General features: G+C 47.5%; 1 protein-coding gene across 2 annotated transcripts in view; it reads left to right on the forward strand.

The window, feature by feature from the left end:
• The window catches only part of Ttll9 (tubulin tyrosine ligase like 9), a 47,133-nt gene that overhangs the window by 25,357 nt on the left and 7,286 nt on the right, over window positions 1-14,490 (forward strand). For both annotated transcript variants that reach the window (XM_076849029.1, XM_076849030.1), the window contains 6 exons: window positions 395-463; window positions 846-920; window positions 1,703-1,793; window positions 3,044-3,084; window positions 4,080-4,167; window positions 13,744-13,802. In XM_076849029.1, coding sequence (XP_076705144.1) covers window positions 395-463; window positions 846-920; window positions 1,703-1,793; window positions 3,044-3,084; window positions 4,080-4,167; window positions 13,744-13,802 — 423 coding nt within the window. The remainder of the gene's footprint in view (window positions 1-394; window positions 464-845; window positions 921-1,702; window positions 1,794-3,043; window positions 3,085-4,079; window positions 4,168-13,743; window positions 13,803-14,490) is intronic.

The following is a 14,490-nucleotide window of genomic DNA, read 5'->3' on the forward strand; positions in this document are numbered from 1 at the left end:
GAGTTCAGCACAGGCAGACTGATTTTGGTATTAGCAGAAGCAAAACCTAATTAGGAAGGCAAATTGATTTCTAAAAAAAGAATTGGATGATATGTTCCCAGGACTGTAGGAATGGCTTTTTAATTGTCTTCTCTTCTGCATTATTCATGCAAATGCGCGTCTTTGTGCGCAGAGGAGTCTCTCCTCCCCCTCCTGTCTGAGCTCCCTCCTGTGCTTAGCACCTTTGCTCCCCCAGGCCTGGGGGGCGGGGGGCACCTGGATCATTTTTCTGGGCCTGAGGGGTTTCGGGGAGATGGACATAGAGAAACGCTGGGGAGGGCTCCCAGGTACTGAGGTCAACAAGAAACTACCAAGCTGAGAGTGGCCTTCCTGTGTCCCCCACCCCTCCCCTCAGGTAGCCCGGTCCCAAGGCAAGGGCATCTTCCTCTTCCGGAGACTGAAGGACATCATGGACTGGAGGAAGGTGAGTCTGCCTCTTTCCCTTTGCTCTCCACGCGTCCTCTGCCCTCTCCCCTCCTCTCTCCCTTCCAAGTTCAGAGAGCCAGCACAGGCCTGCCCGCAGAGCAGGGTCATTGGAACCAGATTGTTTGGGTTCAAATTCTGACCTTGCAAACAATAGCTGTGTGACCTGGGGCAAGTAGAAATCCTGGGTCAAATCCTGCCTCGGCCTCTCAACAGACTTGAGTCCCTGGGGAAATCACTGGAGCCCTCTGAACCTTGGTAGTGAGATGGTGGTTGGGTGGGGGGAGCTGGAGGACCTGACTCCTGTGGGCTCACAGAAGGTGCTCAATTAATGCACTTCCCCCTGCTGCCTGCGTCCCCATTCTTCCCTGGGCACCTGTCAGGGCACTGCCTGCAAGAAGTTCCAGGGCTTCGAGGCCCAGCCTTCCCGCTACTCCATCAATTCCTCTGGAAGCCATGTGAGTAGAGGGGGTGGACGGGGTCCCTGGAGGGAAGTCTGGCTGTCGGGGTGGGGAGCAGTGTGGGGGTCTGCGGAGAGTCTGCTCAGGAGAGCATTCCCAGCACAGGGCCACTGTGTGAGCCCAGGAAGTATGTGACCCTTGTCTTTGAGCCTGGGCTCCTCATCAGGTGACTGTGAAGGGGACAATGGGTGAGGAAGTTTGCAGACCTGGAGGGCTGTGCCCCTGTGTGAGAGCATGGCATGTCCCCAGCTGGGTGGGCAAGTCGAGAAGGGCCAGGGATGGCCTCCGGGCGTCAGGGGCTGCTGATGCCCTGGTGGCAGCACCTTGACAGGACTTTCTGCTGTGATGGCAACAGAGCATATCTGAGCTGTCTAGTATCTGACCACTGGCCACATGTGGACATCATATCGAGCACTTGTCCACTGATACTGAAGGACTAAAGTTTTTGTTTGTTTCCTTTCAAAAAATTGTGAAAGGGTGGGCACAGAGAGACTCACACACCTGTAATCCCAATGGCTCGGGAGGCTGAGGCAGGAGGATTGAGAGTTCAAACCCAGCCTCAGCAATTTAATGAGGCCCTAAGCAACTCAGTGAGACCCTGTCTCTAAATAAAATCCAAAATAGGGCTCTGGGGACGTGGCTCAGTGGTTAAGGGCCCCGAGTTCAAACCCCAGCACCAAAAAGAAAAAGAAAAAAAAAGATATCCCAAATAGAGTGCCTAAGGTAATTCCTTGTAAACAAGAGTGCTCAATAAATGTTAATAATATCATTGAAACTAGGACCCAAGAAATTCTGATGACCAAAGAGATGAGATCCCTGTGGAGAACTACGTAGCTCAGCGTTACATCGAAAATCCATACCTGATCGGAGGTGAGATGGCTGTCCCCAGCTCCCTGCCCTTCTGACCAGTCACTCACTCACTCAGCAAACCTTGACTAGCTTCGACTGAGGGCCCAGGCTCACATCCAGGGCAGGGGGATGCACAGGAAAGATCTGTCCTGGCTGCTGCCATAGATTCCCTGTGGTTGACGTGCCTTCCCTCCCCCTCTGGATTCATGAAAATTCTCCTTTGAGAACCAATTCTTTCACGTATGCATTTACCCAACAAGTATGACGCCCCTCCTCAGTTCCAGCCGCTGGCCTGGGTGCCCGCTGTGGCTCTGTTCCTGTGGAGTCTGTTTTCACCCTAGGTGAGCAGACAGCCTTAAGCCAGAGAGCAAAGAAATACAAGAATCCCACGCAGCTGCAGCCATTGCGAAGTAAATCAGGCAGGGTCAGGGGACCCAGTGACACCTGGGAGTCACCTGTAGGTAGAACTGGAGGGAGAAAACAGGAAGAGGGAATGGCAAGGACAAAGGCTCCTAGTGGAGCCGGCTTCCTCTCTGAGGCCCAGGGAGCCTCTTCCCTTTGCCCACACAGGGGAGAAGGGGCAGGGTCTGGGGGCTCTTGTAGGTGGCACTTCACTGCAACAGAGTTAGTGCCCCTCCCCTCCCCTATCTCCTGGGCCAATGACCCTCCCCAGGGGGCAGCCCCTGGGTCTCTCCTCCCCTCCCCCGCATCCTGTCTGATTTTTTGGTTTTGGTTTTGCGTGTTGGGGGTGGAACCCAGGCCTCATGCATGCTAGGCAAGTGCTCTACCACTGAGCAACACCCCCAGCCCCCACACAGCTGTCTGCCAACCCTCTCACCTCTGTCCCTCTTGCCTCCATCTTGATCCTGGCCACTGTCCTCTCCCTGGACAGCGGCAACAATAGCCAGAGGCATCAGACACCCTCCAGCAGCTTCCTGTGGTTTATAGAATAAACCCCAGAGATCCCGGGAGACCCCACCAACCTCACGCCCCTCATCCCCTTGGCCTGGTTCTGCCCCCTCAGGGCCTCTGTCCTGCCCAAAGGCCCTGTGCCCCTCTGGGGCAGGTGGGCCCCTTCTTCACTGCAGGCCACCACTTCCCAGGGGCTTTCCTTGGCCACTAAGTCACAAGTTTTTCCCCATCAGGGACCCCCAGTTCCTTTCTCCTGGCACCTCACGTGTTTTACGGGGAGCTCCGTCTGCGCACTGCTGCACCCCAACATCTGGTAACCAGTATTCGCTACACTGATTAATTCTTTCTTTGCCTGACAGGACGCAAGTTTGACCTGCGTGTCTATGTGCTGGTGATGTCGGTGAGTCACCAGGGCGGGGGACAGGGCGCCAGCCTGAGAGCAGCTTGTGTGAGCCTCTCTCTTTGCCCAGGAGAGCTCAGAGCTCTAGGGCTGGAGTGGGCCACCAGATAAGTTTCACCATCCTAGGTGTTCCAACATCTGGATTTGCCAGTCCTTTTTGGGGAGTGGGGGGCGGGGGGTACCAGGGATTGAACTCTGGGGCACTGGACCACTGAGCCCCATCCCCAGCCCTATTTTATTTAGAAACAGGGTCTCACCCAGTTGCTTAGTGCCTTGCCATTGCTGAGGCTGGCTTTGAACTCACGATCCTTTCTGGGGAGTCACTGGGATTTCAGGCCTGAGCCACCATGCCCTGCTTGCCTGTCCTTCTTTGTCATTCAGTCATGCGTGGTAACCACAGTGAACATGTAGTGAGCACCTACTAAGTACCAGACCCTAGTTAGTACCCAGCAGGTTGTATCTCCTTCAGTCCTTCCAACAACACAGTGAAGTAGGTTCTATTATTATCCTCATTTTACAGAGAGGTTTAGTGACTTGCCCAAAGGCACACAGCGAGTGAATGGCAGAACTGGGGTTCAAATCCAGACAGCCTGGCTCCAGAGCCTGCTCTCTTAACTAGGGAGTCGCGACCTTGCTCCACCCCTGCCCCTCACTCATTCATTCATTCAGCAAACGCCGCCGAAGCCCTCGGTGTGCCACTCCTCCCTGGGCACAAGGCCACAGGGGGATGGAGACAGGATTGGCCCCTTTCCTCCAGAACCTCTCACTCTGGCGGGGTGTCACACGTGGTGGCCAGCACCTTGGTTCCCTCCTGCATGCCACCGCCCCAGGGAAGGACGGGGTGGACTCAAGGGGTGACGTTAGCGCGGCGCTCGTGGAGGAGGTAGAAAGGAAGAGGGGGCGGTTCCAGGTGGAGGACCCCAAGGTGCCGACGCTGGAGGTGTGCCGGGTGCCACTGGGCACCCGGGTCACCGCCGCCCCCGCCCCCGCCCCAGTACATCCCGCTGCGGGCCTGGCTCTACCGCGACGGCTTCGCCCGGTTCTCCAACACCCGCTTCACGCTGAACAGCATCGACGACCAGTGTATCCTGGGTCCCACCAGCCGCCGCCCACAGCCTGCCGTCCCACCCAGGGGCCAGCCCCGCGCGCCTCTTCACCCATCGATGTTTGCTGGGTGCCTGGGGGGGGCGGGGGACCAGCGTGAACAGGCACAGGACCGGCGCGGGCCTCTCCACCGGGCATCCCGGGCTTGGGGGGGACGGGAGGGAGCGGCTGGCCCCAGACTGCTTTGCTTAAGGCAGGTGCATTTCTTCCTTCTTTCTTTCTTTCTTTCTTTTCTTTTCTTTCCTTTTTTCTTTTTTTTTTTTTCATTTTTCTTTTTTGGTACTGGGGATTGATCTCGGGGACACTCGACCAATGAGCCACATCCCCAGCCCCATTTTGTATTTTATTTAGAGACAGGGTCTCACTGAGTTGCTTAGTGCCTCCCTGTTGCTGAGGCTGGCTTTGAACTGGCTTTGATCCTCCTGTCTCAGCCTCCAGAGCCGCTGGGATTACAGGCATGTGCCGATACACCAGGCTTGAGGCAGGTTTTGACTGATGCCTAAGATTTATGTTATTCATATGCAAAATAGCAGACAGCTTAGCACCCCCTCACCCCCGAATATGTTTGTATCTTGGGTGTGTGCGTGCACTCGCATGCCTTTTTCTTTAATGCCTGGTGGTTGGCTCAAATACAACTCAATTTTCATCCATCTGATTGTCAGGGACCAAAACTTTGAAAACTCGCTGACTTGGCAAGGCTGGGGGGAATCTCTCTGTTGCTGGTGGGAGCTTAAATTAGCGCAAACCCTTAGAAGGCAATCTGGTAAATATCTGTGAAGGCCAAATTCTCACGCCTCCTGATCCTGCAATTTCCCTCTGAAATTCCATCCTACAGGTGTACTCACAATATAGAGAAAGACAGGCTTAAAGGTCAGGCACTTTGCAGCCTCACTTGTGAGAGCAAAAAAGAAGGCAACAATGAAGCAAATGGTGTACTCATACTGCAGAGTACTATGCAACCATTAAAATGGAAAGGGCAGAGTGCTTTATGATAGGTGCCTGGGGTGGGGTGCAAAGTATAGAACAGCAAAAATCATGTTCCCAATTATGTTTTAAAATTATATATCTATATATGTCTGTTTATTTGTGCGTAGATATCTCTGAAGGCCAGACAAGAAAGGAAACAGGGCTAATGGTGTAGCTCATCAGGAGAGCACTTGCCTAGCACACACAAGGCCCTGGGTTCTATCCTAGCACCACAAAAAGTGAGAGAGAGAAAAGAAAGAAAAACTGGAAACAGAAGTTGTCTCTGGGAGAAGAAATGTGTAGATAGGGAGAGATGAAAAGGAGATTTTTTTTTTCTTCTATATATTTTGCACTTTTTGACTTTTAGGTCATGTGAATGTATTAGCTATAAAATGATACACATCAAGAAAAGCTTTTAGCCAATTACAGTACTGTACAACTGATGCCTGTAATCTCAGCAGCTCAGGAGACCAAGTCAGGAGGATCACAAGTTCAAGGCCAGCCTCAGAAGTTTAGCCTAAGCAATTGAACAAGATCCTGTCTCTAAAAAATAAAAAGGGCTGGGGATGTGGCTCAGTGGTGAAGCACCCCTAGATTCAATCCCAGGTGCCAAAAAAAGAGAAAGTTTTTAAGATTTCCAGGCCTGAGATTAGAAGAAAATGGAGAGTCAATTCAGAAAGGTCTAGAAGCTAGATTACCCGCATGTAGGAGACTATCTGTGTTTGGAAACGGGGAATGATGCTGCCTAGTTTCCTGCTTGGGAATTCCAGGCAATGTTTTTAGCCAGTTCATTTCTCCTTCTCAGGAGGCGGAGGCAGAAGGGTCTAAAGTTGGAGTCCAGCCTGGGTAATTAGACCCTGTCTCAAAATGAAAAATCAAAAGGGCGGGGGGTATAGCTCAGCTGTAGTGTCCCTGTTCAACCCCAGTGCCCCCCAAACATCACAGAACCCACCTCTCTGCCTTGGTTCTGTCACTTAACTTGCGGGTGTCTAGGGTCATGCATTGGCATTGCCTCAACAAGGGACCCACCCCAGGCCCTTCTGAGTACTTTTCACAAATTGTTTTTTTCCTACTTTGCTGACTTCGTTTTCCGCATGTTTATTGTATAATTTTAACACACTTATCACATGCAAGACATCAAATTTAGTTTAGTTTTACTGCCACCTCTTTTGTTATTAAAATTAAATAATGCATACAAAGCACATAGAACTGTGCCTGCCGGAGTGACCCCCGGTAAATCTGGGGTTCCCCACCCCCGCACCACCACATTCATGAGTGTTTGTACACCTCCAGGCATCTCAGGGATTATTAAGCAAACTGAGCCCTCTCCCGGGGCCAGTTTCTATTTAATGAGCCTGTGCTCATTAAACATTCACAGTGAGTGAATGGAGTGAATACGCATTATTTTCCATCCCTTCTTTTAAATTGTTTTTGATTTTTAAATCTGGAAATGTTAAAATGTGTAGAAACTGCAGAAAAGACTATAGCAGGGTCCTATGTATCTACCCTCCAGATTTAACATATTTTACCCATTTGCTTCAGCTCCCACAATGCCAACTTTAAAATAGCAAATAAGGGGCCGGGGTTGTGGCTCAGTGGTACAGCGCTTGCCCCTCACATGTGAGGCCCTGGGTTCAATCCTTAGCACCACATATAAATAAATAAATAAAGAGATTGTGTTCGTCACTAAAAAATAATATAAAAAATTGCAGATAAGTTTTTGAATCACAAAATAATAGGAAATATCTTTAACCTAATTTTAACATATGTATTATATTTACATATAGTTTACACACAGTTATTCAAATACACACCTATGCAAACATACACAAATTATAAAAATATTAACTGAACCATTGTATACAATAATGATCAAGTAGAAACAATCTAAATCATCCTCGAGGGATGGTGAACTGAATTATAAAGCACCTACTAATGTTGTGCATCTGTTAAGAACAATAAAGTTTATAGTCAAAGGCCAGGCGTGGTGTCACACTCCTGTAATCCCAGCAACTCAGGAGACTGAGGCAGGAGGATTGAGAGTTCAAAGCATCTTAGCAAGGTCTTAAGTAAATTGGTGAGATCCTGTTTCAAAATAAAATAAAAATAAAAAGGGCTGGGGATGTGGCTCAATGGTTAAGCACCACTGGGTTCAATTCCCAGTACCAAAAAAAAAAAGTACCTAGTAGAATGTCATGACATGGAAAGGTGTGCAAGACAGACTCCTAAGTGGAAAGAGGTGCAAGCTGTAGTGCCAGTTTGTTTACAATCCTATTTTTGCTTTTAAAAATGTGTGTTCCTGTTTATGAAACATGTACGAAAGGAAGTTCATCGTCTACTGATCTAGGAACTCTGAACACTATAGAGGATGAGAATCAGGCAAGGACACGTTGACTTTCAGCTTCATACATTTCTCTACAGTATGAATTGTGTCTGCAACTGACACGTTTTGCTCTGATAATAAAAACAATAAACATGTAAAGAATATGGGCTTCATCCTAAAAGCAGTATAGCTTGTTGAAGACAAATCAGGAAATTTTAAAAAGTACAAAAAAAGAGAAAGAGAGGAAAAAAACCTTCTCTAGTGTCCTTTCCTAGAAACAACTACTTGGCGTTTGGTGTATTTTCTTCCAGGTTCATTTGTAGAACTTTTTAAAAATTTTGCTGTCATTTGCATTTTATATATGAGTGATCCCATGATATAAATATAAATTTTTCTCCACTAAACATTATCATCAGTATTTTCCTTGTGCACTTTTTTAAAAATTATAAAACATCCCACTGAGTGGATGTACTGGTGTTCTAATCCTCCATGCCGTGGGCACTTGGGAAGTGTTCAATTCCTTACTGTCATAACACACAAAGCTCCAAGGGAACTTTTTTTCCCATATTTTTGTTGGTGCATTATAGTTGTACACATGGTGGGACTTGATACACATTTGTACATTCAGTAATATAACAATATACTTTGGCCAATGTCATTCCCTGGTATTTCCCCTTTCTCTTTCTTCCCTTCTGCCCCTGGTCCCCTTCCTCTACTCTACTGACCTCCCTTCCATATTTTTGAGTTGCCTGCCCACCCCCACACCTTTCTTTTCCATTTTTCTCTCTAGTTTCCACATATGAGAGCAAACATGCAGCCCTTGACCTTGTGAGTTTGGCTTATTTCGCTTAACATCCTCGGGTTCCATCCATTTTCGTGCAAATGACATGATTTCACTTTTCCTTATGGCTGAATAAAACTCCATTGTGTATATAGATCACATTTTCTTTATCCATTCACCTGTTGATGGACACCTAGGCTGGCTCCCTAGTTTGCTATTGTGAATTGTGCGGCTGTAAACTTGGGTGTACATGCGTAGCTATAGTACAAGGACTTCAGTTCTTTAGGATAAATACCGAGGAGGTATGGCTGGGTCATGTGGTGGTGGTATCATGCTTAGGCTTTTGAGGAACCTCCATACTGATTTCTGTAATGGTTGTGCTGATTTACAATCCCACAACAGTGTAAGTGTTCCTTTTTCTCCACACATCCTCCCCAGCATTTATTATTATCCGTGTTCTTTTTCTTTTCCTTTTTTTTTTTTTTGAATGCGGGTGATTGAACTCAGGGGCACTCAACCACTGAGCCACATCCTCAGCCCTATTTTGTATTTATTTAGAGACAGGGTCTCACTGAGTTGCTTAGCATCTTGGCTTTTTGCCGAGGCTGGCTGATCCTGGTGCCTCAGCCCCCCCAGCTGCTGGGATTACAGGCGTGCGCCACCATGCCCAGCTTATTCATGTTCTTGATGACTGCCGTTCTGGCTGTGAGATGAAATCTCAGTCTAGTTTTGATTTGCGTTTCCCCAGTTGTTAATGATGTTGAACATTTGTTCATATATTTGTTGGCCATTTGTATTTCTTCTTTTAAGAAGTGTCTGTTTAGCTCAATTGCCCATTTATTAATTAGGTTATTTGTTTTCTTCAGTGTTAAGTTGTTGTTTTTTTTAGTTCTTTATATATTCTGGATATTAAAATTTTTTTTTGTAGTTGTAGATGGACAGAATGCCTTTATTTTATTTTATTAATGTGGTGCTGAGGATCGAACCCAGTGCCTCACGCATGCTAGGCAAGTGCTCTACCACTGAGCTACAGTCCCAGCCCCTATATTCTGGATATTAATCCTCTATCAGAAGAGTAACTAGGGAAATTTTTCTCCTATTTTATGGGTTCTCTTTACATGCTTTGTTTGTTTGTTGCCAGGGATTGAATCTAGCAGTGCTTAACCACTGAGCTGTATCCCCGCCCTTAAAAAAAATATATATATATACACACACACACACACATATACATAATACATGCATAAATATATATATTCTGTGTGTGTGGTGCTACAGTTTGAACCCAGGGCCTTGTGCATGCGGGACATGCACTCTACCAACTGAGCCATATCCCCAGCCCCAAAATATCTTATTTTGAGACAAGCTTTCACTAAATTGCTTGGGGCCTCTCTAAGTTACTGAGGCTGGCTTTGAACTTGCGCTCCTCCTACCTCAGCCTCCCCAGCTGCAAGAATTACAGGTGTGTGCCAATGTTCCTGGCTCTGTTCACGTTCTTAATTGTTTCCTTTGCTGCGCAGAAGCTTTTTAATTTGATACCATCCCATTTATTAACTCTTGGCATTACTTCCTGAGCTTTAGGGTCCTATTGAGAAAGTGTTGACTGTACACTGTCTTCTAGGAGAAAGGGACAACTTTGTTGGTAAACAATTTTACTGTATTTTTTTTCCCTTTGGATAATGTGACAAAGGAGTAAATACTGGGTCAAGGGCATCTGACCAGGTTCTTTCCAGAGGAGCTCTCTAGGTCCCCAACCCCAACACACTCATTTCATCTCTGGTCCCCACTGTTGGGGACAATTATTTTAAAAAGCCATTTCTGAGACAGTGGGCATGACTGGGTGAAGAATCCCCGGGCCGTCGTGACGCTATCCTGCAACTATTCTGAATTATAAATTTTCCAAAATGAAAAAGCCCAAAGGTGTAACTGCCTTGATGAGGAAGGAGGTTTCTGCCTCAGGATTTCATCAATTTCCAACCCCTCATTTACATTCCTTTTAAATTGTGTATCTTTTATTACTAGAAACTTTGAGCATTTTCCCAGATGGCCTTCTACCAGGGACAGTTTCTCTTTTATGTTTTCACAGCCTTTATTTATTAGGGACATAGGGTTTTACTGTTGACAGTTTAGGGAGATTTTCATGTGGCAGAAACGTTAGGCTGTCACATTTGCCATAGTCTCTCATTGGGTTTGCCCTTAATTTTTGTCCTGATGTGGTTGTTTCCATTTGCACTCAGCTGATTCCGTCGCTGTCCATTGAGATCCGCTGTCATCTCTACTGTCATCGTTAAGCCAGGGAAGTTCTCTTCCCCTAAAGACTTCACAACAGCTGCACCTCTCACAGATTGATTTTGATGGCTTGTTTGCTCCTTGCTACTTGTCTCGTGGGTCAATCAGGACTCGATCTGGGGATGCTGGTGGAGGCAAGGGCTGAGGCTGGCCCATTGGCTTTCCTCCCTCAGCCCTGCTCCTCCTCTGCTCCTGGGGAGGCCCTGCTTCCCTCCCCCACCGCAGGAAGGAGCAGAGGGAAGTGGGTCTTGCTGTGAACCAAGCTTTCTTCTCCTGCATCGTCATCAGGAACTTGTTTTTCCTGAGTTTCCTCTTGTTCCTATTTTTTTTTTTTTAAATAACAGCTTTATTGGGATATAATTGAGCTTTATTTACAATTTCTTTATATACTGAGATCTATATCTAGCATTGAGATATAATTTGTACAGCGTGCAATTCACCCAGATAAAGCAAGCAATGGAATGGTGTGTATCATAATCAAACAGCTGTCAGCACAGTCAGTAAGAATATTTCCATCTTCCCCCAAAAGAAATCGCACACGCACTAGCCAGCACTCTCCATGCCCCCTCGGCTCCCCTCCCGGCCCTTTGCAACTGCTTTCTGTCTCCATGCATCTTCCTAGACACAGGGATGTAGCTCAATGACAGAGCGCTCGCCCAGCATGTGCAAGGTCCTGGACATTTAATGTAAGTGGGATCAGTCGTGTGTGGTCTTTGGTGTCCACCTTTTTTCCCTGAGCATGATGATTTCAAGATTCCTTCTTATTGTAACATGTACCAACACCTTCCCCTCTCACTCTCTGGTCCTGGAGATGGATTGAACCAGGCCTCACAAACGCTAAGCAAGTGCTATACCACTGAGCTGCCTCCCCAGCCCTTTTATTTTATTTTGACACAGGGTCTAAGTTTCCCAGGCTGAACTGAACATTGCCATCCTCCTGCCTCAGTCACCCAAGTAGCTGGGATTAAGCTTCCTATCTCTTTGATGCTAAATAATATTCTATTCCAATAAAGGGGGCATGGCATTTTATTTGCCTATTGATAGACACTGGGAGTTGTGACCCCTTTGGGGTTATTATGAAAAAAGGCTGCTTCGAGAACTTGTTGTGCAAAAGGGCTGGGGTGTGGCTCAGTGGCAGAGCCCTGGCCTAGCAGGTGCATGGCCCTGGGTTCCATCCTCAGTACTAAAAGAGGTAGAGAGAGAGGTACAAACTTTTTACGGGCTATTCTCATTTCTCTTGAGCACATGGCTATGAACGGAATTGCTGGCGACGTGGTGATTCTGTTGAGGAGCTGCTAAACTGTTTTCCTAAGCACTGTACCATCTCACATTTTCACTAGCATTTTGCGAAGGAATCCAATCTCCCCACCTCCTACCAACACACAATATCATCTAACCACTTTATTACAGCAGCCCCCGTGGTTGTGAAGTCGTTCTACCTTGCATTTCCCTCATGACACATATGGGTTTGTTGGCCATTTGTAGATCGGTCTATTCAAATTTTCGCTCTTTTAAAAATGGGGTGATCTGTCTATTGTTGATTTGTAAAAATGCTTTATGTTTTCTGGATGCTGGTCCCGCATCAGATATGTGATTTGCAAATACTTTCTCCCATCTGTGGGTGTCTTAGCACTGTCGTGATAATGTCCCTTAAAGCACAAACATTTTTAATTCTGGTAAAGTCCATTTTATCTATTTTTTTTATTGCTTGTAATTTTGGTGTCATATCTAAGAAACTCTGCCTAGGCCAATGTACAACTTACTCCTATATATTCTAAGAATTTTTAGTTTTGTCTCTTATATGTAGGTCTAAGGTATGAGAAAGGGGTTCTATTTTATTCTTTTGCACCTGGATATCCAGGAGTCCCTGCTCCATTTGTCATTTGTTCAAAAACACCCCCCCACACACCCTACTGAATCGCCCCAGGACCTTTTGGAAAATGACCTGGACACAGGCCTGAGGGCTCCATCCTTTGGAGTGATTGTCTGTGTGCTCCTTCTTTAGAAATGGAGGCAGGAAAACTCTCAAATATGAAAGAAAAAAAATGTCTTTTAAAAGTTCTGAAGATGACATTCTAGGGAAAAGATGCTAACAAGGACACCCACCTTCTCAGAGAGATGGAAGCCACCCTGCCCTGCCCATATGTGACAGACGGGGAGAAACATGCTTTAGGGGAACTAGACTTGAGCCAGTAACTTAGAGCCTCTGCCTTCCCAATGAGTCCTGGAGGAAGCTGCGTATAGTGGTCATTTCATGAGGTTCAGGTGTCGGTCCTGTTCCCTGGGGAAGGGTGCCGAGGAAGGGGTGTCTCAGATGGCTGTCACTGCCTTCTGTGGGCCTCCAAAGTCTCATCTGTTAGATGGGAAGTATCTGGGAACAAATGAGATGATGTGTGTGAACTCTGAGCTGCACCGTGTCACTGATATCATTTGAAGGTAACAACTTTTGATTTTACCAAAAGCAGACTCTCAGGGCTGGGCCTTTTAAGACCACCTGACCCCATCCCAATGCTGAATCCCTTCTCTAGTATTCCTACTAGTGGCCACCCAGTCCAAACTCCTTTGGTGACAGGGAGCTCAATGTGTCCTGAGATGACTGTTCTACATTTGGTGTCTCTTCTTGTTAAAAAAACTCTCTTGAGTTGAAAAAAATCATCATAATATCAGCTCTGCCAGGCCCTGTGAGAGGCACTTGTGATTGTTGGGAGTGGGGACCGGGGACTGGACCCAGGAGTGTTCTTCCTCTGAGGTACATCCTCAACCCTTTTTAGAATTTTATTTTGAAACAGGGTCTTATTAAGTAGCCCAGGCTGGCCTTGAACTTGCAATTCTCCTGCCTCAGCTTTCCAAGTACCTGGGAATACAGGCGTGGGCCACCACACCTGGCTAAGAGGCATTTTTATACAGTGTTTTATCTGATCCTTCAAATAATCCTGTGAAGCCAACATACTATAATAGGTGGGCAGAAAGGCTCAGAGAGGGCAAGGGCCCCAGGCTCAGGGGCTCACGGGTAGTAAAGAGGTAGGCGGATTTGAATCCTGGCCCAACTGGCTCCACAGCCCACATATGTGAACTTTAAGCTGTTTTGTAGTTTTCCTCATCAATTCCCAAACACGGTCTCAGTTCAGTCCTGGGGGTACTATGGAGGGTGTCTTGTCCTTCCTGTCTACTCTGGTCCTTGACCACCAACCTCTGCCAGATGTTCACCTCACCAATGTCGCTGTGCAAAAGACATCTCCGGACTACCACCCAAAGAAGGTGAGAAGCTGGATTTCTACCCTCCCTGGCAGCCTTCTGGGATGAGGTTGGGAGGGAAGGGCAGAGTGAGGGAGCCCAGGACAGGCCTGTCTTGGGCTCATAGCTCACCAGCGAGGACAGGCCCACCCTTGCCATTTGCAGAGCCCAGGGCAAGGTATAACAGAGGTCCATGGACCATGTACCTCAATATTTAAAAGTTCAGGTCAAAAAAATTCACCCCTAAAGAAAATGTGCTCCATCCGACAGAGACCTCCTATTGATCAATCCATTGACTGGTGTATCATATAGACATACTTTTTGTCAATCTATTATCTATCTATCTATCATCTCTATAGTAACCTGCAGAGCCAGGTTGAAATGCTGAATGCTCGGCTTCTGGGAGTGAAGGGCCTGATCTAGGGCAACGGGAGACTGAGCCTCAGCTCACACCTGCTCCCTTCTTTTCTGTTCTGTGCCTCCATCCCACTCAGGGTGACTGCACACACACACGACCCTGTGACCAGCAGCCCACTGGCCATCCTAGGCCTTGAGATGCCCTCAAACGCAGGCCCAGGGAGAGGGCCTGTGCCGGCCATCAGGGCAGGGGCCTCTGGGGGCCTGGGTAGCCAGTTCTGGGTGATCAGAATCTCCACCCACGAGGGGGGTACACTCTAGCTGTCCTAATCCTGGGACTCAGGGCTGGGCCCCG

The sequence above is a fragment of the Callospermophilus lateralis genome, chromosome 3, assembly GCF_048772815.1.
Source record: "Callospermophilus lateralis isolate mCalLat2 chromosome 3, mCalLat2.hap1, whole genome shotgun sequence".
Lineage (NCBI taxonomy): Eukaryota > Metazoa > Chordata > Mammalia > Rodentia > Sciuridae > Callospermophilus > Callospermophilus lateralis.